Source organism: Panthera pardus, unplaced genomic scaffold (assembly GCF_024362965.1).
Source record: "Panthera pardus isolate Hobbes unplaced genomic scaffold, ASM2436296v1 HiC_scaffold_6, whole genome shotgun sequence".
Taxonomy (NCBI): Eukaryota; Metazoa; Chordata; class Mammalia; order Carnivora; family Felidae; genus Panthera; species Panthera pardus.
Window position 1 is genome coordinate 119,714,673 of NW_026526991.1, and position 25,667 is coordinate 119,740,339.

Here is a 25,667-nt window from a genome sequence, read left to right on the forward strand (position 1 = left end):
TGGAGGAGAATACCGGGGATGAAAGAGAATGGGTGCTTTGATCAGCTCCCTGGGGTCCTGAGTGCGCACAGACTGACTTGCAAGGAGTTATTCAGCCCCAGCTAGACACACTTACAACACCATTCAAAGAAATTTGCATATCTGTAATTTATCACATTGGTCCAGAACATTTTTGCAAGGTAAATAAAAGTTGGCTGAATAAAAAAAAATCAATCATCGCAGATATAGAAGAAACTGCGAAGCCTGTGTTTCCATTAAAAACATAAATAAATATGTCCATAAAACACGACGATTTAGAGGCTGACTTTATTTTAAAGCGTCCTTAGAGCAACAGGTTGTGTGTTCACAAAGGCAAGAGTGGCCACAGTTTTTTTTTGTTTTTTTTTTTTGTTTTGTTTTGTGCACGTCTACTTTAGGGGAGTGTATTCGCAGCTTCCCGCTAGAATAACAGCAGAATGTGAATGAGATGTGTGTGGCTCTAACCAGCCCGCGACACGCAGAGAAAAATTAGTACACACTTTGAGGAGATGTGAGAGATGGCTTCGTCTCTTTGGCGGCTGCATGTGCTAAGGTTAAATCTCATTTCTCCTCCTGTGGATGGCATTGCCAAGCCCTGGTTGCTGAATTCAGAAGCCCGAGAGGATGAAATGTCCTCGCACGGGTCAATAGGAAAACTTGCTCTCGAACGCCCCATGAGAACAAGTGGAAATTTTAACAGGCAGGCATTGTTCTGAGTTTTTAAACAACCCGGTTAAACAGCAAACAAGAATCTTCAACTTGACCTTGGAAAAGGCTGGTGCGCCTAGAGATCATCTATCAAACAACTCTGGATGACAATGATATATTTCTAAGTATTGTCAGATGAAAAGATTGATAAATTTGCTGCTGCAAAGAGAGAACTTTGGAAACAGGCAACAGGCAATTTAGTGCGCTGCCTCGACCGCCGCCTCTGTCCTTGCCACCCCATCCCCACCCCTCCACCCCCCGGCCTTGGGGCCAACTTGGTAGAAAAGGGCCAGTAAATCAGCACTGTAATATTTCTTAAGGGGCACGGAAAAGCTGTGAACAGTACCTCTCATATTAAACGCAATATTTCTTTGCTTTCGTGGGGAACAAAAGTCATAGCACGACGTCTTTATGGCTAATTCAGTCAAAGGCACATCTTGGTTCCCCCCGCAGAAAGGTCAGTGTCGTTGTGTTTGGTCCACCGAGGGGGTGTTTTCACACTGAAAACTGAGCCAGCTGTCCCTGTCATACCCTCGCCATTGGGGAGCGCGCACTAGCCATGGTTATTAGGCACATTCTACACCTGCAAAATATACCGATTTCCAAGACTTTTCAAGACACCCCCCCCCTCCCCCGTTCTCATGCCCCCTCCTCCCTCGTCTACTAAACTTTGACAACACAATTCAAGCCCTGGATGAAAGCGCTGCCAGCAAGAGGAGAGCTGGGGAGGGGGCAGCTCAGCCAGCGGCTCCTGGTGTCTATTGAGCAGTCATCAAAGAAATGAGGCGTCAAGTATGTTTTCAAAAGTATGGAAAAACTTCCAAATAAGGGCTTAGAGCCATCACACATTTGCTATTGCCAACATGCTGATTTCCGAACCCTAATATTTAATTTTATGTACCAGTGTTAGGTGAGGGGTTATAGCCAGGCAGCCCTCATTTAGAACTGGCCCTTTTACAATTTTCATTTGTATTCAGCGTGTCAGGACATACATGTTTTTTTTCTAAGTTGCCCCCGTGTGAGCCCACATGCCTTTTTGAAACTCCAAATGCCAACTCACTGTTGTCATCCATTTCACAGTGCCTGCCCAACTGGATCTCATAATAAAACTCCTTCCAGAAGCATCTCTTAGCTAGCCTTTATCGCCGGAACCCAACTTCAAAGGCTTGCACTCTAAAGCTGGATCCCTAGCTGTCTGAGGGACGCTCAGTGGTCCAAACAAGAAAGGGGCTGAAGGGGATCCTGTGCAACCGCTGAAAAGAAATCGTAAAAATTAGAAAGAATTCAGAAAAATTCGCCTCTAGAGTGAGAACCCCAGTTCCTCTGAGGCAGTAGTGCAAAAGTAACTAGTTTTCTCCAGGAGCACTTGAAGGCGGGGGTGGGGGACTCAAGATTCCTATCTGGCTGCAAGGTTTGAGGGGGTGGGGGTGAGGAGAAAGGAGAGGATTTAATGAGCCCGTGGTGAGCCTCTAATCCCGATCTTTGTCTAGTCCTTCCTCCCAAATTACAAAGAGCTACGTAAGACGTCCCCAGGGTGGGCAAAGTGCAGGAGTGCCCAGGACACCTTGGGGGCTCGGGACACAGTCGGAGGTGAAACACACTGCGTGCCACAGGAGGTGGGGGAGCGTTTGCCTCTCACTAGCAGGGAACCCTAAACTCTTTTCCTGGCGCCCCGGGGCCTCGGGGGAGCCCGCCACCGCCAAGCGGAAAGCCGGCGCCTTTCCAAAGCCAAGTCCGCGCAACAGGTTGTTTGGAACAGGTGCCGAAGCCCCAGGGAGGGGGTTGGCGTGAAGCCGCGGAGATAAGCCAAGGGCCGGGACCCTCCCGAGAGGCAGGTTTAGGTCCCCGGGGGGGTGGCCAAAGTAGGGGTGGGCTAGAAACCTGCATCCCCGCCACGCAGCTACAAGCGCTGGCGCCTCCGCCCAGATGCAAAACCAGCTCGCCACGGCCTGCGCCCCGGGCCAAGGGGCCCTCTGCAGGCGGCCGCCCGAGGGCTTTCCGCCCAGCCAGGGGGCGTAGCTACCCCGGGCCTCCCCAAAAGAAGCCCTGTCTCCTGTCTCCTGCCCTCCTTCAGGCCGTTCGCCCCCCTCTCTGCTCGCCGCTTCCCGGAGCCCCTCTTGGAGACTTCCATGCGCAAAGACAGCAGAACTGCGGAGAGCCCGGCGCCGGGCAGCCACTTCCAGCCTCGAAGGAAGACGCACGGCACCCGAGCCCCGACTGCCCCGGGAGCAGGGGCTAGGCGGGCCTCCGGGGATACTCGTCCGACTCCACCCCGGCTCTCCGGAACCCTGGGAACTCGGAGCAGCGGGCGGGGCGCATGCGCGCCTCGGGCCGGGGACCCTCCCCAGCCCGCGGCGTTTGGGGAAAGTTTGGCGAGGTTTGCCCTGGCAGCGGCGGACGTCCCAAAGGCCGGGCCGCCCTGGGGAGGCGGCCGGGAGCCCCCCGGAGTTCCGGGAGCCGGCTCGGCGGGGGCCCGACGGCTGAAAGGCGGCAGAAGGTGGGGAGAAGGAGGCCTTTTGTGTGTGGCACAGGAGAGTCACTTGCGCACAAACGCAGCAGCGCGCTCCGCCGCCGCCTCCGCCTCCGCCGCTGCACCTCCGCCTCCGAGGCGCTTCATTACAGCCCAGCCCTTCCCCCGCCTCCCCCCGGCCCCTGCCTTTGTTCGGCTTGAAAGTAATGCTGTGAATTAAAAGAAATGACAATATTTTCTATCTGCTTGAAAGTCCAAGAGAAGAGCCCTTGAGCTTGGCAAAAATCAGGCAAATCATTCATCATGCCACCCCGCACCTGTGGTCTTGGCATTGAAAACCCTCCAGACCTATTCCTATTAAACTTAATTATTCCCCCAAAGCACACAATGGTTGAAATGGAGCAGGTTGGAGTCTGTTTATTGGTGGTAAATGTTTTTCTGAAGATCTTCTGAATCTCATTGTTAGCTCGTTGTTTGAGGCTGCCCTCTTTCTTTCAGACTAGAGTAGCCTTGGACTTTTCAATTTTCAATCGTAACATCTGCTTAATCGTACGGATCAAAATATGGAGACACAAAACATATGTAATGGTTGATTTGTTAAATCCTGGTAATGAGTTATTAACAAGGGAAAACAATAGGCCAGGATGGTGAGAGCCTTATGGTAACAGAGTCACTTTATGCAACGCCTGACGTTTCCCTTCTTGATAAATGGAACTAAGGTCTGAGCGCCAGGTGATAGCAAGAAAATCAATGTCTTTAGGGGCCAGCACGGAGACTTTTTTCTATGTGAAAAATTAGGAGACATAAAATTTAATTGGCTGATCAGGAGGGGGGGAAACAGTGGTCTTAAGTTTAATTGCCAGTAGGCTTAGCAAGGGAGACAAAACAAGATTTGGGCCTGTTTGTTTGCAGCACCCCAGCCTCAAGTCCAAGTGTATCATTGAAAATGTGTTTTATTATAACACATGTCATGCTTTACAGTTCCCATATTGTGTGAAGACAATAGTTAATGGTACATTAAAGACAGGCAAACCATGCCAACACGTCTTGGAGACATTGTAAGGGCCTCTCTCTTTGCTTCTTTTAGGCAGCTGCAGCCCAGGACCCAGAAGCACAAAAAAGAACAAGTTTGAACTACCAGGTGCATCCTAGAGAACCACGACAGGGATTGATATGTTATAGCCCAGGACATGAACCTAGCAATAAAGATATCATTTCGATTGTCTGCGGCTTCCACGGCCTGTAAAGCCCGGGAGGCCCTCAGCAGCCTGCTTTCTGGCAGCTCAGTCTCCCTCCCTGGGTTTCCCCATCTCCCTGGGCCAAATCCGAACACCTGTTGGCCAGACCCCACATCCCGTCGTGGGAATCGCTTCCTCCCAGTGGTTCCAGATCTCAAAAACGCAATTGGTTGTGGAATTATTTAGGACCATTCCCACAGGCTTGCAGAAGGCTTTGGAATGGCAGTGGAAGGGAGGGCGAGGGAAAGAGGGAGGGCGAGGGCTCTTCCCAGAGAGGTTCGCCAGGGAGTGCTCAACTGGTGTTTGTTCACCCTCGCAGCTGGTACTCGGTGCCACCGCAAAGGCCCATTAATGGAAATGGGATGAGTTTATGGATTTAAGAGGCTTCACGCCCTCTCCACCGGAGGGGCGTTAATCCCACTGCTGGCTGAGGAGCAGTCCTGGGAATCCGCCACAGCCGATTTCACAGGAGTTCCAACAAGGCTCTTTGTGCGCTCCGTTCCCACCCCGGGGTGGGAGTCTTGCTGTCTCTCCCCCTACCTTTTCTGTCCTACGGGACCTACAGGTTCCCGAATTCAACTTTTCATGAGGGCTTTCAATTAATCCCTGGTGTCTCCGCCACCGGAAGGAAGACGCTCCACAAGGGGGCTCCATCCCAGAGGCCACCCAGCTGGGGTTGGGGAAGTGGCTCCCCTCTCCTCCTCTTGCCTCCCCCCTCCTCCCCTCAGGAACCACCCCACCCCGCCTCCCTTCAGAACCTGGAATTTTCTGATGAAAAACAAAGGGAAGAAGCAGGGTGCCTCAGGTTTCCAGCCTTGGGAACCAGAAAGGCCTCTTTTCATGAGGTGTAATATCTTTGAAGGCTATGATGACAGGTCTCCAACCCTCATGCCCACCGGAAATGTAGGGGTGAGGGAGGGATGAGAAGGGGCTTTTACTGAGTAGAGCCATTGGCACTCTGACACAAAGGCCAACCTGGGATGGAGACCGGCTGAATAGGTGGGATTGAGGATTTGTATTTGGCGGTAGGGGGCAAAGTGTTGGGGGGAAGGGAGGGTACCTCACCCCAACTCTCTTCTCAGAAGTCTTCTGGAAACCCTCTCCAGTCCTCTCTCCTCCCACAGTCCCTAGCAGGGCAGTCTCGACCACTGGAGAAAGATTTAGCCAGCCCGCCAGTAGAGATCAGGAAACGTACTGGGTTCTGGGTTTGCAGCCTCTTTATTATGCTAAATGGACTAAGGCCGCCAGCGAGGACTGGAAACTCTTTCCCCTGGGGGTCCCAGGCTGGGATTCAATCTGGGGCCTAGGGGTGTTCAGAAGAGCAAGGCTGAGCAAAGAGTGTCCTTGGCCACCCAAGGGTTTGGCTTACTCCATTATTTTCATACGGAACTTTTTTTTTTTTTTTTTTTTTTAAGTTGGAAGAAACGTGTGGACTTAGAAGGACCGCTGAATACCCATCGCTCAGACTGCCCACTGGTCCTTCCAGTGCCAGGCTGTATGTACTGGCCAGAGCTGCCCCAGGCCAGAGGCCCTCCAGCCTGCCCTACCAAGTGCAGCACGGGCCTCTCTGACGCCAAAGGAGCCTCTGAAATGATACCTTTGTTCTGCTTTTACTGCCGCCGTTGTGTTTTTTTTTTTTTAAGAATTGCTACACTAGCATGAATGGATTATGAGTAAATAAAAAGAAGCTGTCAGTCTCTTTGAAGGTTGTGTTTAAAGGGACTTGCCAAGTCAGGACAGAAGAGTGACAAGATAGAGACCCTGGTGTTTTACATGCTCAGCCCTGCTTTTCCGCTTCATCTGCACCGCACTAAAGGATGTGTTGAAGCATTGAATCCCACAAAAAAAAGTGGCACGCAAAATAAAAGGTGCCACATCACAATGATTGTAGTGTTTTAACTGCGAGTGCCACACTACCCAACCCAATTGAAACGCAGGTCTGTCTACACAGACGAAGAATGCGGTACAGTACTTAGATAACTTATAATTGAGTTGAAGTCTGCCTAACATTTGACTTTCTAATGAGTGTAATGAGATTACATGCCTGATAGAAGCATTTGTGCCAAAGCAACTTTCGTGTTTAATGGGGCTCGATTACAGGACAAAATCGAATTATTTTCTCTCGTTCCCAAATTCTGTCTCCAGTGTGAAATCTCCATCTTTTAGGGGGAGGGCCGGGAGAAGCTGCGTAGCCTGAAAGGGGTGTGAAGGTCCATGACCAAGGGCCTCCTGGGAGCTCCGCGACCCAGAATCTCCGCGTGTCTGGCCGGGCCGCGCTTCGGGGTCGGGCTCGCGGCCTCGCTTTAATTGCACTTGGACGAGGTCCATGGCACCCGCGGCGCGCGAGGAACCCCTCGGTGGGTCTGAAACTAGGTTAAAGCAATTAGCATGCTGCCGACATATTGTCCTGCGGCAGGGCCGTGGGTACCGGGGGAGATTCGACGCTGTACCTTGGCTGACCAAGCCGCTGCCGGGAGGCGGAGGGGCACCTCGCCTAGGCCAGGCCTGCGCGGCGCGGGGACGGCTCAGCTGGAAGGCGCGCGCCCGCCGCGAGCGCGGGGCCTCGGGCCCAGAGCGGAGGGCGCCCCGAGAGCCTAGAAGGTGCGGGGCTGCCTCTCAGGAGACCAGCCACAGCCCGGGTTTCCAGGGCTTTCCGGGGGAGCGACCCGGGCCGCGCGCCCTCGCGCCTCTCCCCTTCGCTAGGGGGCGGCCCTGCTCCCTCCTCGCGAGGCTCGCCTTCTCCCCAGGCTGCTTGCCAAGGAAGACGAGATCATTCTCTTGGAGACGAGACGAAGTCAATTTCAAAAGTAACTTTTGCGGAAGTGGCGGAGGAGCGGCCCGTCTCCTCGCCTTACCTAAAAGACCCTGGATTGTGTTGGGAGGCATCCCAGGGGGTCTCCCGACGTCAGCGTCCTGGTCTACCCCGTCTCCCTTGAGAGGAGTACTCGGGTCCACATACCTGATCCTGTAACTACAGGAGGGATGGGTCACCGGGGAGCTCACGAGCACCTCTTCCTCCCCAGCCCGCGGAAGCACCATGACCCCCTCCCTCAGCCAGCCCAGAAACTAGTTTTTTGTTCCCACCGGACCCAACTCGCTCGCTTCAAGCACTACGGTGAGACAGGGCAAGGTGACCTTGGGTGAGTCAAACATCGTCTCTGAGCCCTCGCTTTCCCCTCTGAGAAATGGGAATAATAAATACGCCATGACCATTTGCCTCATAGGGTGTTTGGAGGGTAGGATAAATATTATAGCCAAAGTTACTATTTAGGGCAAGGGATGCAGATAAGGGGCCCTCTCAGAGAGGTGGGGCCTAACCCTCTTACCCACTGTCAGCTAAATCTAACTGAAAGGTGGTTTCTTGCTAGAAAGCTACATTTTGCATGGCTGGTTCAGTTATCTTTTACAAAGTTCATTCTTCTTTTTAAAAAGCTACCCCCCTCATGTATTAGACAAGTAAGTTTTAGAAAAAAGTGTAAACAGCATTTATTAACATCGCTTAGAAATAAACCATATCTGGCAATAAATTAGCATGAAGTTGTCCGGCCAGAGTTCTTCCAACAACGCAGAGTTCTGCCAAAGGTGCTGGGGGGGGGGGGGGGGGGAATCACAGGCTATTGCATATTTTTAGAAAATCAGGATAAATTATATAAATTATATACTTAAAAAGAGATCGTCTATTTCATTAACTCGACAGGATAATAAATAGATAAATAACAGTTGATTGCCTTTAGAAAAATGTGATTCTTAAATTACATTATTGATATTTACATGTACAATATGCACAGAGACAGAATCAGATCCTCAGGCGGGTCTGGGGCTTCTCAGGACACAAACTCAAAAGGCGGTTCGTTTTCTATGTTGTTGAAGGGAGATTTGTTGGTGAGTTTTCTGGGGTCCTCTGGGGTCCACACTTTGGCTGTTCGGATAATATTTTGTTCTTTGAGTTGCTTTTCATCAGTCCATGAGAGGGAGTGTCCTGCCAGGGGAGGGAGGCCATAATCCGGGTCGCTGGGGGAGGGGGACCCTGAGGAGGTGAGAAGAGAAAACAGACCATGAACGTCCAACTGTATTCCCAGCGATGCCCTCTCTGGTCCTTTAGGATCCCGTCCTGGGCGCCTCGGCCGAACGGGCGGGTCTTAGGTTTTATTACAACGACCCCGCTTCCTCCACCCCTCGAGCCCCCCAGCGCCCACTCCCCGGAATCCCTGGAGCTGCAAATCTGCCGGAGACGCACGCCCTCCCAGCCGCGGTCAAGTGGCAGAAGGACCCTGCCGAACGCCGACTCGTGCTCAAGGTCGCCGGTGCCGACGGACCCTCTAACTGTCCGTCGCTCGGCCGGTGGGTCCGTTCACCCAGCCCCTCCGGGACCTTCCCGTGCCCGTCCCCGTCTCCCCGAGCTGGGCTGCGGACGCACTTACGGGTGCCCCGATGGCAGATGATGACTTTCTGTGTCTGGCTGCCCGGGCTGTCCCCGCCCAGGCGCCCGCCGCCGCCCGGCCCCCCGCCGCCGCCCGCGCCGCCGCCGCGCAGCGGCAGGTCGGCCTGCACCAGCTCGCTGAGGAAGTTGATGTAGCCGATGGCCAGGCGCAGCGTGTCCACCTTGGAGAGGCGCTTCTCGTAGGGCAGCGTGGGGATGTGCGAGCGCAGCCCCTCGAAGGCGTCGTTGATGGACTGCATGCGCCGCCGCTCGCGCACGTTGGCCGCCTGCCGCAGCTGCTGCAGCTCGGCCTCGGAGCGCACCCGCCGCCGCCGCCGCGCCGCCGCCGCCGCCGCCGCCGCCCCGCTCAGGCCGCGCAGCCGGGCCTCGGGGGACAGCACGGCCGCCCCCGCGCACGGGTAGGCCAGGCACGCGGGCGGCGAGCCGGGCGAGTAGGGGAAGCCGCCGGGGGGCGCCCCTGCGTCGCAGCAGTAGCCGCCGCCGCCGTCCTCCGGCTCGCCGGGGCCCCCCGAGGGCGGCGGGGCGAGCGCGTGCGGGGCCGCCGAGGGCGCGGGCTGCAGCAGCAGGCACGCCCCGTCGCGGTAGCAGTACTCGTGCAGCTGGTGGCTGAGGAACTCCACCTCCGCCTGCTCGTCCGCCAGCAGCTCATCGCCGTCCTCCAGCGGGTCCCGAGAGGACTGGTCGGTGAAGAAGTCCTCCTCGTCAAAGTAAGGAGACGGGAAGGCGTCCAGGCCCCCGGGGAAGTGCTCTAGCAGCACCGCGTCCATGCTCCGTGCCGCCGCGGGCCCGGGGCGGGGGGCGGCTGAGGTGGCTCCCGGGATGTTTGACGTTGCAGTTCTGGCTCGAGAGGCAAGCCCCCTCCCTCCGGGCTGGTGCGCCAGAGGCGGTGAGCGCTGCCCGCCCGCCGCCCGCCCCCCGGCCTCCCTGGAGTGTCCGCGGCCGCTCGGCTCTGGCGGGCGCCCGCGCTGCGCCGGGGAGGGCTGTGGCCGACTTGCTGAAGCCCAGGGCCGGCACGCGAGGATTCTTATAACTACATCCACAGGCGCGTGCCAGGGACCCGCGGCGCCAGCCAATCACCGAGTGCGGGGTGCCGGCGGGAGGGGGGGCAGGGAGGCCCCGTCCGCGGCGCCGGGGCCCGGGCGGCTTCGCTCCCAGTGGGAGCTCCCGGGGCGAAGAGGGGGCGGGGCTCGCGCGGCCCGGGGCCCCTCGCGTCCCTCCCCGCCTGCTCCTCCGACGAGCGCCTGCGGGGCGCGGGCCTCCGGGGGTCCCTGCGGCCCGCGGCGCCCGCCGCTCGTCTCCCGCGCGCTGCGCGAGGCTGGGCCCTCCCGCGCGGGGACTGGGACGCGCGGCGCGAGGCGTCTGCTCGCAGCCGCCAAAGGTCCCATGGGTGCGCGTCGGCGGCGCAGGGTGCGGAGCGGATCGCGGGCGGAGCTCGGGGGTCCGGGGACAAACGCCGGGCTGTCCGGCGGGGTGCATTCGCCGGCCCCTTGCGCGCGCCGGCCTCCCGCCTGAGTTTCGCTGGGTGTCCTCTCATCAGCGCACTTTTCAAGGACTCCTGTAAAGTTTGCACGGTGTGTGCGGGTGGGGTGGGGAGGCGACGCCGTGCAGCTCCCACGCGTTCCAGACTCAGGCCGGAGAAGAGGGGCGCGAGCCTTCGGCCTGTCTCCCCTCCCCTCCTTTACCCCGCCCGGGAGAAATAGATGGGGACACTGGAGGGGCCGCCTTGGAGAGCGGCTCAGTGGGGCACGTTTCTGCGGAGAGCAAATCGAGACCCTAGGGGTTCGGAGCAGTAAAACCTGATACAAAAGGAGTCCAATGAATCGTCTGCTCTGGAGCAGTCCGGAGGGAGGGCATGGAAGTTAAAGGGCGAGTGTGAACCCTTTCAAAGCCTGGGTCCTTCACCTTTCTGACTGGCCACCGGGACTGTCCCTGAATGAATTTTTTTTTTTCTTTCTCGACCTTTAAAAAAAAACAAAACAAAAACCCCCAAACACAAAACCTGTGTGCTATGGCCCATGACACGCTTTATCACAGCCGGCGATGCAACTCGAATTCTTCAGTATAAGAGTAACAAAGAAACACTTTCAAGGTCGGGGCAATTCCTGGAAAAAGCCAACCTCCAACTCGCACCCCGGGAGAGCAAAGTGGCGCACGTTCTCTGAACAGAAGACTGAGAGGCGAGGGCTTCGTGGGTCAGCCGCTTCCTTTTTCAGACACTTGTCTCACCAGAGGCTTCTAGGGCGTTTTCAGACTCCTCTCAAAATCCAAGGCCGTGCCTTTTAAGAACAGCGATTTCAACACGCTTCTTGGTTTTAGACCTTACACTGTTTCCAACTCAACTGCTGTGACCCAAAAGGTAAGGGCAAAAATTACGTACGGTTAGAAGACCAGAGGTTAATGTCAAAAACCCCAAACAATTTTAACCCAAAGACTTAACTGTTTTACAGCAAGTTCTTTCCTGTGACAGCCTGTGCCCCTTCCCGGTGAGGTGGCTATCCATGACGCTGATGCAAACGTGGCCGTGTACCCTGTGTCAGACCTGAGTTGCAGTTTCGTGCATCTAGATTTATCTGTCTCACCTCAAAGAGAGGGAAGCTTTTGGGGAGTGGGGGGTCAAGACCACAGATCTAGCCAGCTGGTGGTGTGCACCCAGTTCCCTTTACATTTAAAAGGCCCTCATCCCTTTCCCTCACTTGGTTGGACTGAAATTAAGTGGCAACATGCTCTTGGATCAGTCAGAGGACTTGGGAGAATAATAAATGATCAGACTTCAAAGCCTCATCCAAAATATTGCTAACCGTTCAGTGAAGGCTGGAATCCAGTCTACAAAGGCGGTCTCTTGGAGAGGCTGAGGGGCCTTCTCTGATTCATCCAGGTGGCTTTGGAGAAAGTGGTTATGTTGGGGAGGGAGCTGGGGGTCCTGGGAGTCAGTAGGCGTGTATATGGGGTGTCTTTTTACCCCGTGTGATTTTAACAGTTAGCTTGCACACAAAATCATCCCACATAGGCTCAGTGAGTTTGTGGTAGAGTACAGAAAATTACCTTGGGCACCTAGGTGAGCTAATGGGATACGAGCTGGAAACCTTACTGCCCCATGAGGCTGAGCAGAGCTAGTGTGAACATTCTGGGCAGTTCTCGGGCTTCGTGGACGAGCATGGGATAGGAGGAAAAGACAGGATAGTCACGTGTTCCAGACATAACCCTCTTCACCCTCTTGTTCCTCACCCCCACCGTGTCCCCCTTAAAGAATCACCGACTGTCTGGAGACCACTCCTGTTGGGACCAAGGGCTAGGCCTGCAGAGACTGGGATACTGGTGTGGGCATGCATGTAAGTAAGACATGATGGTTCTTTTCTCTAATAAAAAGAAGAAAGACTACACCACTAATAAAGGATATTTTCTCTGGGTCACTGGAGGTCCCAACAGTGTGGACGGCTGCCCTCCGCCTCAGGAAGCAACAGGTTGGTTGAGGAAATGGCTGGAGGCCCAGCTCTCATTCCAGCCCCTCCCTCCACTCTTCGTGGATCCTCTGGGCACAGGGAGAGGGACAGGGTCAAAAGTTTGCAGGTGTACTTCGTGAAGAGAGGGACAGAGCTGGTCCCAGAGCTGTGAGCCTCCTCACCCCTGCTAAGGCCCAGCATCCTTCTCCTCCCACAACATCTCTGTCCTCAGAAGAGATGTTCCCTGACATCCTGAGAAATACCTGCCTCATTATAAACTAACACCCATCCGCTAAGGTCAGCAGTGGCAGGGGCAATTGCTTCTTTTTAGTTACAATACCGGTGAGGCCTTGTGATTTTTTTTTTTTTTTTCAAGTCTTTGCTCAGTGCCACCTGCTGCCCCGGGGCCCAGTTGACTCCTCACACACTCTGTCGGGGCTGCCTAGGAGCCTCATACGTCTTCAAGGTTCTCGGTTCCAGAACTTCTGGCAAGGCCCACTGGGCACCGAGGAAGCCTTGCTGCCCCCACCCCACCATGCCTCTCAGCTCTCTCCCTCCCAGGAGTCTCAAGGACCCGAATACTTGTTCATCTGCATATTTATTCATCCGTTTCCCATCAAACCCTTCTAGCATCTTGCCCTAGCTTTTGGGAGCAACGACTGGAGAGTTGGAACCCAGGCCCCCCTGGCTCTTTCCCAGGATGAGTTTCGGGCAGACATCACTAATGAAGAGTGGGGCCTCCGGGCTCTCCATCCTTCAACTTGCCCTTCGTCTGTGCCCATGGGGTCTGATGCTTGCTGGGTCTATGTAGACAGCGCGCGAGAGAGTGGGGGAGAGAGTGGAGGAGGGGCAGAAAGAGAGAGAGAGAGAGAGACCGAGGATCCAAAGCAGGTGCCGTGCTGTCAGTGCAGAGCCCGATGTGGGGCTCGAACCCATGAACAGTGAGATCCTGATCTGAGCCAAAGTCAGACGCTTAACCGACTGAGCCACCCAGGTGCCCCAGCAACCCATTCTTTACCCCTCTTCTGCTAGGAAAGGATTTGAAAAATAGAATCACGGGATTAATGGTGAAAGGTTTCTGAGGCCCAGCAGGGTTCAGTGACTTCCCTAAGGTCACACAGCGGGTTACTTCAGCCCAGTGCTGGTTCCACTGGCTGCTGAGAGCGAGTTCCAGCCTTGCTTATACCCATTCATAAAGGGTAGGTTTATATTGGTGTGCAAAGGAGTCAGTCCCGGCCCTGTTCTAAATCTGCCCAGATTACCAGGTACCACCTTCCTGGCCTCCCCAACTCTCCGGAGTCCTGGCTGCACTTTGGATACCACAGCGCCTCCTGAGTGCCGAGGGAGGAATCACTGAATGGTGCTATTCCGGGCATAAGACAAAGTATGCAAAATTAAATATGGGATCATGGGGCTTTCTCTGGCCCCAAAGTCACACTTTATTGGTTATGGATGGTTTTTCCACTGAGAAGGCCCCCTGTGATCATGTGACATTGCGTTCCATCCTGGAAATGACGGGCCTGGAGGATGCTTGACCCAGCTTACAAGGCTTTCCTTGAACTACCCCTGCCTACATCACCGCGCCTCTCCTGTACTTTTCACTCCGTCCGTAATTAACATTCCATTTCTCCAGATGCCCTGAGGACTTCTCTCTGGTTTTCTTTGTTTCACTCCTATGGTCCTTTCCACTAGTCAGAGCTCCTTGAATTGTTTAGAAGGCCTGCAATTTATTTTATACTAAGATAGGCAGAAAGAGTAATACGAGTGCTAGGAAAGGTAGGAACGGGCATTTTGGAGGACTTGCGGACGTGTTTATCATTCGCCCTCATAATTCTGCAACCTGAAGAGTGTCCTCCTTACTTCAGCTGGCGAATAAGCAAGGCTCAGCCTTCCGTCCACGGTTGCATGGCCGGTATGAGAAGGCGTCAGAATGCAACCCCAGGTCTGTGTGGTTTTGTATCTAAAATATGTTACATAGCATCTTTCTGCCCCTCCTTTGTCTCTACGCCTAATGTAGCTCATTTAATATGATTTTCACGTGGATTGGCTGATTTGCATCTAACGTAGCACCTTGATACGCTGCAGGTATTGTTATTGTTTGCAAATACGAAGATTCAGATAGGCTAAGTAACTCTCTGGGCGTAACACAGCTGCCAGCATTGAGCCACAAGTAGAAATAAGTAGATTTGTAGCACAAGGAGGTGAGATGTCAGAATTGTTTTCCAGATGTTGCCGTCAAACACTCTATCTACTCTGAGGCTTCTCGGCCTAAAAAACAAACAAACGAACAAACAAAACCCAGCTGGGCCATGTCCCATTTGGGAATGAGGGCAGGAGATACAGGTCTGTGGTGAAACACAGAGAAACTCCAAATGCTAAACACCCACCTCCTTCCTTCTTGACTTTACATTTCCCATTGTTAAACATTAATCTTTTGAGGGAGAAACACCAAAATGCTGATATAATTATCCAAATAAGTGTTTTCCGTCATGCCAAGGTTTATTTAATGAATAGCAAAGCTTCTGAGCTCTGTCCTTCAGTCCTGTTATTCTTAAAGGTGTTTGACCTTTTAATGTAAACACCAAAAATCATTATTACCAGACTTGGCCTCCACAGTGAGCAGTGAAAAGAAAATAATAATAATAATTTAATAGAAACGGGAACTTTGGGCTTTTTTTTTTCCTGTTTGTTTCTTGTCAAAGCTGTCTGTGTTTTCTGGCTTCGTGTCAGTCTGTAGGGCCTTAAGTGGACTGTGGTACATCCATATAGTGATATATTCAGCAGCCTTACCAAAGGAAAAGAATGCTTTAGGTATAGTGATATGAAATGATCTCCAAGATACATCATTAAGTAAAAGGAACAAGAGGGGTTAGTATGCTCCCACTTGCATTTAAAAAAGAAGACAGTGAGGGGGCACCTGGGTGGCTCAGTCGGTTAAGCGGCCGACTTCGGCTCAGGTCATGATCTTGATGTCTGTGAGTTCAAGCCCCACATCGGGCTCTGTGCTGACAGCTCAGAGCCTGGAGCCTGTTTCAGATTCTGTGTCTCCCTCTCTCTCTGCCCCTCCCCCACTCATGCTCTCTGTCTCTCTCTCTCTCTCTGTCAAAAATAAACATTAAAAAAAATTTAAAAAAAGAGGACAGTGAATATATACGAGTGTATCTGGGCAGGCATCAAATGTCCCTAGATGAATACATAGGAAACGGATGACGTCAGTCGCATTGAGAAAGGCACGGAGTGGCTAATGGATAGAATTTTTCCTTGTAGACTGTTTAGGATTTTTTGATTTTTGAAATATGTGAACAGATATGCAAAAACGTAGTTTTGAAATTGATGAACCTTTTTTAAAGAAAATGTTTGGATTGTGATCTCTTCATATAAGCCCTGGAGGAGCTCTCCAGAGAGACCGGATATCAGCTTGTGCCAGTCAGCAAGAACCTTCTCGCGAATAGGACAAATGAGGGCTGGCAGGGGCAGGCAGGCCCAGGGTGCCCTGCCCGTGGGCCAGGTCCTGCGTGAACCCCTTCTGTAATCGTCTCAGTCCTCCATGCAGTGTGGTTGAAACGCGGTGGCATTGGATCAGATGTTATCTGCTGCATGAAATCAATATCAACAAGATTTATTGGGATTCGACAATATAAAGGCAACTTAAAATTACTAGATACTCAATAAAACCACCACATTGCCTGCGTCGTCCACAGTCCCACAGCCCCGAGGCGACTACTGTTAACATTTTGGTCCATTTCCTTCCATGTTTTCCTAATTTTGTACCTTGCATTTTTCACTTGGCTGATGCCATCATCATTTCCGCATGTCTTTACCGACAGGCTTTAACAGCGGCATGATGGTTGAGCATCTGACTTTATCACTGTACGATTTCACTTTCACCTGAGAACGACTCGCTCCTGGGAAGTCAGGATTGAGATCATACTTCCTGCCTTTCTTAGAATACCTCTGTGTTATGTCTGTGGTCTGACTTTATTCCTTACTTGGCAGGCCATGATTTTGATGCCCTTAGGATTTGTTTCTGCTTCCTATCAATAAGACCTTACCTTCTACTCGGTGGTCCTGTAGGTGTCGGGGAACTGAAGTGGTCTTCTTATTATCGTTGCCTTAAAATCCCGTGTAGAGCAAACATTTTTCCTTAGCTGAGTTAACCTTCCTCAAAGAAGCTTATGGCAGACCGTGCTTAGTTCAAGCAGGAAAGTGCCTACTGATGACGCAGGAAACATCAGCTATTCGGGAGAGCCGCCCCAAGGTCCAGGAGGCCAACTTTCATGCTTGTGTGTTCCGAGAAACCAGCCCCCTGCATATAGCTTGCGTGCCTCAGGTTTTGCCACTACAAGACCCTTCTCAGGGTCTTAAGCCTCCACTAGAGATTTAAGCCTATTTCTGTGACCTGGAAAGTAGCCCCTCACTTTCCACTGCAATCCCTGGGCATTAAGCCGGAGAGGCTGGGTAGCACAGAGTTCACGAGTCGACACTGGAGCCTGGATTCCAGTGACTCTGCTACCGATCAGCTGTTTGGGCAACGCGGTGAATCTACCTGTGCCTCCATTTCTGCATATGCGAAAGGAAATAATAACGCTACTGTCTCATTGCATAGTGTGAGAGTCAAGGGCAATATAAATACAGGGCCAGGCACACAGTAGCGGCTGGTCAGTAAGTGGCTTCGCAGGGGTAGATGCTCAGTAAACACTGGTGGAACGGACAAGGATAGACCGTCAGTGGGAAGCAGAAGTCTTAATACCCAGATGGGAGTCGTTCTTATTGGCTTTGCCGGCCAACCTCTACTCGGTCCCCAGAGGGAGAGGGGACACGTATCAACAAATGGATCAACAAATGCTAAGCTTCACTCCCCATTGACACGAGGAGGTGCAGCTGTTCTCAGAACTTTTGGGGGCAGTTAGGATTAGGCTAATAGTTGTAGTCTTTTGCTATAGTTTATAGTCTTTTGCTAATGTTCATGGCTATACGGTGGGGGCTAGAAGAATGACCCATTTATACACTGTGGCCCATGGAGAAAAGCCTGGAAAGGGGCAGAGCAAGACCCCAGCACTCAACTGAGGGTGTTCACGGAGGCCAAGCTGTCCGTCCTGTTTCTCTTCCACAGGAGCCTCTCAGAGACACCGGTTAGACCCACACTGAGACCGGGCATACGAGAGTGGGGCGGGGGCTGGATTTCCCCCTCACGCCTCCATTCTTACTGGCCCTTTGGGGAAACCAGAGGTCTTTCCTCACCTGGAAGGAAAAATCAGGTGGGCCTGTTCTATGCTACAATCTCTGCACAGTCTGCTCATGCCCGTCTAACCAGGGGATTAGAGCCTTTTCCACTCTTCGTAACAAGGGATGTTTCCATACCCAGGAATCTGATTGTCCTGGTGAGAACCTCTCATTAGAGCTCTCATTTCCATGGACTTTGGATTTCCTGGATCTGTATTTCTTAAAGCTCCATAAATTATGACGTTTTTTCTTTTTTTTTTTTTTTGTGGCCTTGTGTAGATGATCGTTTTAAAATGACAACAAAGTATGAGCATATTCTGTTCCACCACCCTATAACCTGGCCTGCCTTTGAACTTGGAGCCTGAATTTGAATTAACATTCAAGTTTAAGACTGTGGTGGTACCAACAGAGAGGCTATTTGAACTGCTAAAGAAAACACACAGACATTGTGCCTGCGCCCAGAAAAGACTAAACTAACCACAACACAGGCTAGACAAACAAAGCCATTATGGTAGTTTCCATGATAAATTAATTAATTAAAGTGGGGGAGAAATGAATACACCGTAGGGACCAACATCACGTCAACTTTGTGAATGGTGAATGTCGTTACCACAAAGTCATATCGTCGGTCGCATTAAGGTTAGTTTGAATTTTATTGACTTCTAGATTAAAAAGAAATCAAAGACCAACACACATCTAGAGTGGATGCCAACTTTATATTAGCAAATATTTAAGCAATTTCATATTAATAATAATTTAAGCTGACGCCGAGGGCCCATAAAAACTTACCTTTTAAAATATTTTTTAAGTTTTATTTATTTATTTTGAGAGACACAGAGACAGTGTGAGTGGGGGAGGGGCAGAGAGAGAGGGAGAGAGAGACTCTCAAACAGGCTCAGCACTGCCAGCGCAGAGCCTGACGTGGGGGCTCAAACTCATGAGACCAGGAGATCGTGACCTGAGCTGAAACTGAGAGTCGGACGCTTAACCACCTGAGACACCCAGGCGCCCCCCCATAAAAGCTTTTACCGGTGGTTGTATTGGTTTTTCTGTGAAAAGCATTGAGATTATGCGTATGTAAGGACAGATACACATATACGTGCCTATACACGTATATGTACATAACATATATCCAAAGCTGGGGAACCAGCTTTATTGAGATATAGTGATATATCACTCTATCACACTATATACGTTTAAAGTGTCCCATGTAATGAGTGCATACGCTTATATTCTGTGAAATGTTTACTCACAGTAAGGCGAGTTAAAGGTATGAATGAGAAGTGATATCACAGGCATTAAAAAAAAACAAAACCGAAGGGTTCTCTTCCTCTGGTATCTCTTACCTGGAGCCCTGCTTGTCTCTATAAAGAAATCGATTTAAGACTTTGATTGTCTCCAGTTTTTTTTGACTGCACACCTTGCATTATTCTGGATAAAGGTCTGACTTCTTTAACAAATATCTAAAGATAAGAGCGATTAAGATATTACACTTAGGGGTGCCTGGGTGGCTCAGTCAGTTGAACGTCCAGCTCTTGGTTTCGGCCCAGGTCATGATCTCATGGTTCGTGGGCTTAAGCCCCGCTCCGGACTCTGTGCTATTGGTGTGGAACCCGCTTGGGATTCTCTCTCTCTCTCTCTCTCTCTCTCTCACTCTGTCTCTGCCCCTCCCTCTCTCTTTCTTCCTCTCTCTCTCTCTCTCTCAAAATAAATAAATAAGCCTAAAAAAAATTACCTTTATATCTCTCTCATGTAATAATCCAAGCATAAGCAATCTGAAGTTTATACAGAGACTAAATGGGCTGGGGTCAAACTTCCTTGTGACTTGCTACTCTGTCTTCCTGAAATATGTCTCCGAATCCCAGGTCTAAGATGGCCGCTCCAGCTCCCACCCTTATATCTGCCTCCCAGCCACCAAGAAGAAGGAAAAACAAAAGGCACACTCCTTTCCTTTTGAGAACGTGACCTGGGGGTGCCTGGGTGGCTCAGTCAGTTAAGCCTCCGACTCCTGATTTCAGCTGGGGTCATGATCTCCCGGTTCTTGAGTTCAAGCCCCGAGTCAGGCTCTGTGCTAATAGCACTGAGCTTGCTTGGGATTCTTTCTCTCTCTTTCTCTCAAAATAAATAAACTTAAAAAACAAAACAAAACTTTAAGAACATGACCTGAAGTTTGCACACATCAAAGCTGCTGACATTCAGTTGGCCTGAGCCATCACATGGCCACTGTTAGCTGCAAGGGAAGCTGACAATATGGTCTTAAGTGGGTAGCCAGTGGTCGTCCTGGTTCAAATTTGGAATGCTGTTAAATAAGGAGAGAAAAACACTGTGCGTGTGTAGGGAATAAGATAGGCTGTGCCTCACATCTTATCACTACCGTGTTTGAGCACGTACTCTAAATGTGAATTTATGTATATTTATGCATTTAAAATTGCATAGAAATAAGACTGTATTAATATATTGCATACATTTATCAACATGTATAAAAAGAAATTTTAGGAAGATGAGAAAAAATATAATTAAAGTTCTAAGATTATTCCTGTAGTCCAATGGAACATCTTGTTCACTTTGGAGACTGCTGGTCTATATAATGCCAAACAATCAAGTTACGTTTGTTTTTTAAAGCCAAAGTGTCTTATTATTATTATTATTATTATTATTTTTGCATCATTATATAGAAAGATAAACAATGTGGAAATACTTCCTGGAAATATTTCCTCAGGAAATACTGAGACAATGTGAACACGCTTTCTTTTAAGTCTCAATTTATCCCTTTAAAAACACATTTTGAGGGGTGCCTGGGTAGCTCCGTCTGTTAAGCGTCCGACTTGGGCTCAGGTCATGATCTTGCAGTTTGTGGGTTCGAGCCCCGCGTGGGGCTCTGTGCTGACAGCTCAGAGCCTGGAGCCTACTTCGAATTCTGTGTCTCCCTCTCTCTCTCTCTCTCTGCCCCTCTCCTGCTCATGCTCTGTCTGTCTCTCTCTCTCAAAAATAAACATTAAAAATACCATGTTTTGAGCATTAACTGTGTTCAGTCACCATGTTAAATGTTGGGGATACAGAGATAAATAAAATGCAGTCTCTCTGACTTAAGACATCCCTGGGGTAGTTGGAGAGGGAGCGATCGTTTCAATCCAGCGTAGTAAGGGCTATTGTGGAGGGTTAGGGGATCAGCGCGAGAGGTTTGTAAGGAGAACGATACTGTGCTAGGTGAGTCTTGAGTGAGTTTAATCACACAGGAAGGGGCAGAAACGTGTTGCTGGGAGTTTGAATACACTTACAAAAGCCCAAGGCAGGCAATCGCCTGTGGTTTTCCCTGCTTTAGGGGAGTGGGTGCCAGCAAATCCATGGGATGTGACAGGCCGGGTCTCCAGCAAGCCCACGGTCAGTGCCTTTCACTTTGCCTTTTTGGGTCTCCTTTCTTAGTCGTGCCTCCGCTCCGGCACGGAGTGGCCTCCTGATGACCACATCTATGCCCCACCAAGACCCGTGTCCTCAAAGAATGTCCGGTGCTCCAAATTATCCTTTCTGCCCTCTTTAAAAGCAGATTACTTCAGGGCCATTGATCTCAGCCAGAGGCCATAAAGGAAAACATCTGCTCCACTAAGGTGTGAGCCTCCCATAGCAACCGAGGGGTCATCTCTCTGGCATGTTTTAGTGCCCTTGAAAGGTAATGCCATAAATCACAGGGACGAATTTTTAAAACGTGGCCTTCTTGCAACATTTTGGGAGGAGTCGGAGATTTCCCGAAGCCCCTGGAATCTCTCACCTTCATTTAGTCTTTGCCAGCCTTGGAAGCCTCTTTCTCTGTATTCTCCTCGGGGCAGAACACCTTCCTTTCTCACACGTGTCCTCGTGTCTTTTTTTTTCAGATGCTTGAAACCTACCTGAGCACAAGCCCCTTGTAAAAATCCAAGATAGAGTGGGAAAATGTGTAGAGATTCCTAATGTGGAATGCGTGGGAGTAGAAAAATGTGTAGGAGATGTCTTGGGTGGAACTAAGGACAAAGCTGCCGATGCCTCGTCCATTTGACTTCTCGCCACCCTGATTTAAAGCGAGGTAAGAGCTTTATGTTGACACTGGCCTTAGAGGCCCCCAGTACTTAGCGCTTTTCCTCTTCGGCTGGGCAGATCTGAGCAGAGAAGAGGGGAAGGCACAGAAGGATCGTGTTAGGCATTCTAGGTGCTTTACAATAAGGGTTAACCCGAAAAGCGTCCACTCTTAGGTCGCCACCTGTGTGGTGAGCTGGCAGGACAAGCTGTGGATCTCTGTGTCTTCTTCCAGGCAGGGGGTAGATAAGCTTGTGGCTTCCCTACTGTCTTGGGGGTGAGCTGTGGGTTTGGGGTAAATACGAGATGAGAACGAACATGGCGTTTCTGGGAAGAAGCGTTAAGAGCCGGCGTGCCATTTGCTTTTCCTTCCAGAAGCAAAACGTCTGTCAGCCTGGGACCTTGAGTGACTGTGAGGCACAGGGTCCCCCTGAAAACCCTCATGGAACAGGGAACCTGGACTAGAAACTTCTAGTTGTGTTCAGCCACTGAGATTTGGGGCGGCTGCTGCTGCATCACCTGGCTTAGCCTGATACACCTGTCTTGCAGCCCTTTACCTTGGGTCACTGTAGACATCTCGGTACATTAGCATACTAGTTTAAAATCTGATTCCAGTTCACAGAAAACAACTTGAACTACCTTAAACATTTAAAGACGGCTATGGCACGGGACACCGGGCGATTCCGGGAATCCAAGAGCAGGAATTTAGCGAGGCCTCGGGAAGGCAGCAGGACGGGGTGTCTTGGATACTGAAAACTCTGATGTCCGGTCTCTCCTTCTTCCTTTGGTCACAGAACCCCACGATGTTAGCTGGACACATGGGCACCCAGCATGAAAACTGCCTTTTCTAGTGGGTCTTGGAGCTCAGCGTGGCTATGAAACTAACTTCTAACTGACAGGTCATGAGCAGAAGTGATACTCCCTTTGGGTGCTCGATCTCCGGGGAAGAACGCGCCCTGTGTTGCCACTTTCCCTCTTTCTGCTGGTTGGAATACGGATGCAATGGCAGCCGTTGGAGCAGCCACTTTGAACCACGAGATGAAAGCTAGAGGTTGAGGATGTGTGTGCAACCAGACAGAAGGAGTCTGAATCGCCCACGTCATTTAGACCCCACACCAAGCCCGGAGTGCCTGTCCAGTTTTGTTTTGTTTTTGTGAGAAACAGAATTCCGTCCCACTTGAACCACTATATTTTACCCTGTTTTATAGAGCAGCCTAATTTGTATCCTTGTCAATGCCTCATGATCCGGAAAGATGTCTGGACACTCTCTCCATCTTTCCTGTGCCTCATTTTGCTCCCTCTGCAACCTCTGCTTGGTTCTTATGTCTATGGGGCAGTTTTCTCTGCTTTCTAGTCTTTTTGTGGAAAAAATGGCTGCTTCTGAGGAGCACCGTGTTCATCGGTGTGGCAAATATTTATCAAGAACCTATTCTGTGCCAGGAATGGTGATAAGCACAGGTGACAGAATGATAAATACAGCAGATCTTTTTTCATGGAGCTTACCGCCTACTGGGGATAGCAAATAGAGGTTGAAATAAATGTGAAACAGACAAACAGGGAATGGTTGTCATGGCTTTGAAGAAATAAAAGAACTTTATTAAGGATGAAGTAAAGAGAGGTGATGAGAATGGAAATGTAGGCAGGCCCTAGATTAAGAAAGACCTTGTAAGCTGTATTAAGGGATTTGGCATAACACAGACCAATCATCTCCAGAGTGGATAAGAAGATCCACTGGAGTGTGAGAAGAAAATAATGAATTATAATCTATATCTATATTTTTAGACAGAAAGAGAGGGTGTGAGCTGGGGAGAAGCAGAGGGAGAGAGAGCGAGAATCTTTTTAAAACATTTTTTAAAATGTTTATTTATTTTTGAGAGAGAGCATTCGAGCAGGGGAGGGGCAGAGAGAGAGAGAGAGAGAGGGAGAATCCAAAGCAGGCTCCAGGCTCTGAGCCATCTGCACAGAGCCGGACACGGGGCTCAAACTCAGGAACTGCAAAATCATGATCTGAGCCAAAGGCAGATGCTTAACCAACTGAGTCACCCAGGCACCCCGTGAGAGAGTGAGAATCTTAAGCAGGCTCCACACTCAGCACAGAGCCCAATTCGGGGCTCTATCCCACAACCCTGGGATCATGACCAAAGCGGAAATCAAGAGTCAGATGCTCAACTGACTGAGCCACCCAGGCGCCCCTATAATCTATATTTTTACTTCATTATGTTAAAATGTGTTTGTCTTATTCTTTACAATGTGTGTAATTGACTAGCACGGGAGCCCTGGAGTAGCACAAGTTTACAATTTCTACATAAGCAGTCAGGGAATGGGGAAGCCAGGGAAGGGTTTTCGGCAGGGGGTAACATGATCAACTTTACCGTGTAGAAAGGACCCTCAGGCTGCCAGGTTGGAGAACGAGAACGGACTGGAGCAAAGCAGGATTACAGGCAGGCAGGGAGGCCAATCAGAAGACTGCAAGGAATGGCTGAGAGATTCTGAAAGCCTGAACTGGGGACCGCAGACTGGAGACACATTCTAGAAAGGGGATTTTAGGACGTGGTAACTTACTGAATGGGGGGCTTGGAAAAGAGAGAGAAACAAAAATGATTCAGAGGATTCTGCTCTTGGTATCAGGATGAATGGCGGGCCTGTTTCCTGCAGTTTTATGCGTGATAAGGTCTGGAAGTTATCCTTAAGTGTGGGGGCATGGAAGTCACTGGTGAAAAGGGCTAAGGAGAGTTTCATTGTGAGAGTGCAGGCCAGAATACAGTGTGCTGAGGACTGAATAAAGGTGAGGAAACAGAGACACCTGATTTGGGCAACTTATTCAAGAAATTCAGTTGTGAGAGTGCAAGTGATTTGCTCCTTGCTTTTAGATGGGAAGGACTTTCTCTTACTTTGTAAGAAATCTATTCTCCCCCTTTCTTCTCTTAAACTATTCTTTTCAGACACACACCCATCTTATCCTTTCACCAATTCCCTTTTCCAATTTCTCTGTTCCTTTAAGAAAATCTCTTAGTCAAAGGCCAATTCTAATAATAGATGACGCCTATAAACGTAATTATGGTGACGCACCTGCAAAAAGGAAAACATTAGAATCTTAGCGAGAAGCTAATATCCGATAAGGAAATAAGGCAGACCACCTCTAAAACCTTTAGGAGTACCCACAGGATTCATTCAGACCCTCCTAAAATTGGCGTCTGCCTCATTCTCTTTTTCAGGTTGGCCCTGAAAATCATTAAACCCCACTTGTTACAGTGCCCCGTGCTATTTTTCTACAGTTTTTTTGACTCCGTGAAGGATTTTGAGGGCCGACCTAGGAAGTCAACTCCATTAACATTCTCCTCCCTAAGGAAAATAGCATTAGGAAGTTTTGCTTTACAGAGGCCAACCTGAGGGGTTTGAGTTCTTGGCTTCTGGGGTCTTTGGGAGAACAGAGGGGTCCACGCGGGTTACCCACCTAGGGAATAGCACCTTCCTCGGTTTCTTCTGGGCAGGGGGTGACTCTGGCACTGGGAGGGAGCCTGAGAAGAGAGGCCAGTGCTTTCACCTTTGTAAAAGGTGCACCCAAACTCAGGCCCATCTTTGCACAGGAAGATAGACAAGGCGAAGATGGGCCTGCTTGGGAAATTCAGGCTAAATCGAGCAGGCCCCTGGAGGTTCAAGCACCCCAACACGGGCAAATGCCCCTTCCCTGGCACAGCCCTCGCCTCCACTCAGAAGTTCTCGTCTCTTGTGACCTGCCTCTGCCCCCAGCCTTGAAACTGGGCCGGGGAGTCCCATAAATAACCTGCCTTAGTCCCCTGCCCCCGCTGCTTTCTCTTCCACCCCTCAAGACCTGGGCCTGCACCCCAGGCTGGCGGCTCTCGCGGAAGAAGAGAAAAAGACTAAACCGCGCGAACGGCGGGCGCTGGCGCAGCCAAGCGCCCCTCCCCTGCCCCCCTTCTCAGAGCCCCCCTTCCCGGGGCGTTTGTATAGTTGACACCTGCAGCACGGGCGGCCGCCGGGGCTTCCCGACACAAGGCGCTGGTACCTGAGCCCTTGACTGGTAATGCACCATAAACGGCTCCTTTCAGGCCCTTTCAGAG

At 50.9% G+C, this 25,667-nt stretch overlaps 2 protein-coding genes across 2 annotated transcripts in view; one reads left to right on the top strand and one right to left on the bottom strand.

The window, feature by feature from the left end:
- CUNH10orf67 (chromosome unknown C10orf67 homolog) overlaps nucleotides 1–4,419 on the top strand; it is a 165,367-nt gene extending 160,948 nt beyond the window's left edge. The window contains exon 17 of the mRNA XM_053895154.1: nucleotides 4,284–4,419. Within this exon, the coding sequence (XP_053751129.1) occupies nucleotides 4,284–4,348 (65 nt within the window). The 3' untranslated portion in view covers nucleotides 4,349–4,419. The remainder of the gene's footprint in view (nucleotides 1–4,283) is intronic.
- A 3,484-nt stretch (nucleotides 4,420–7,903) lies between these two features.
- Nucleotides 7,904–9,799, bottom strand: PTF1A (pancreas associated transcription factor 1a). Its single transcript, XM_019460938.2, has 2 exons — nucleotides 8,856–9,799; nucleotides 7,904–8,461 (listed from the first exon to the last, which is right to left on the bottom strand). Exons 1-2 carry the CDS (start codon nucleotides 9,640–9,642, stop codon nucleotides 8,259–8,261), a joined length of 990 nt encoding a protein of 329 aa, XP_019316483.1. The 5' UTR covers nucleotides 9,643–9,799; the 3' UTR covers nucleotides 7,904–8,258.
- Nucleotides 9,800–25,667: the final 15,868 nt, after the last annotated feature.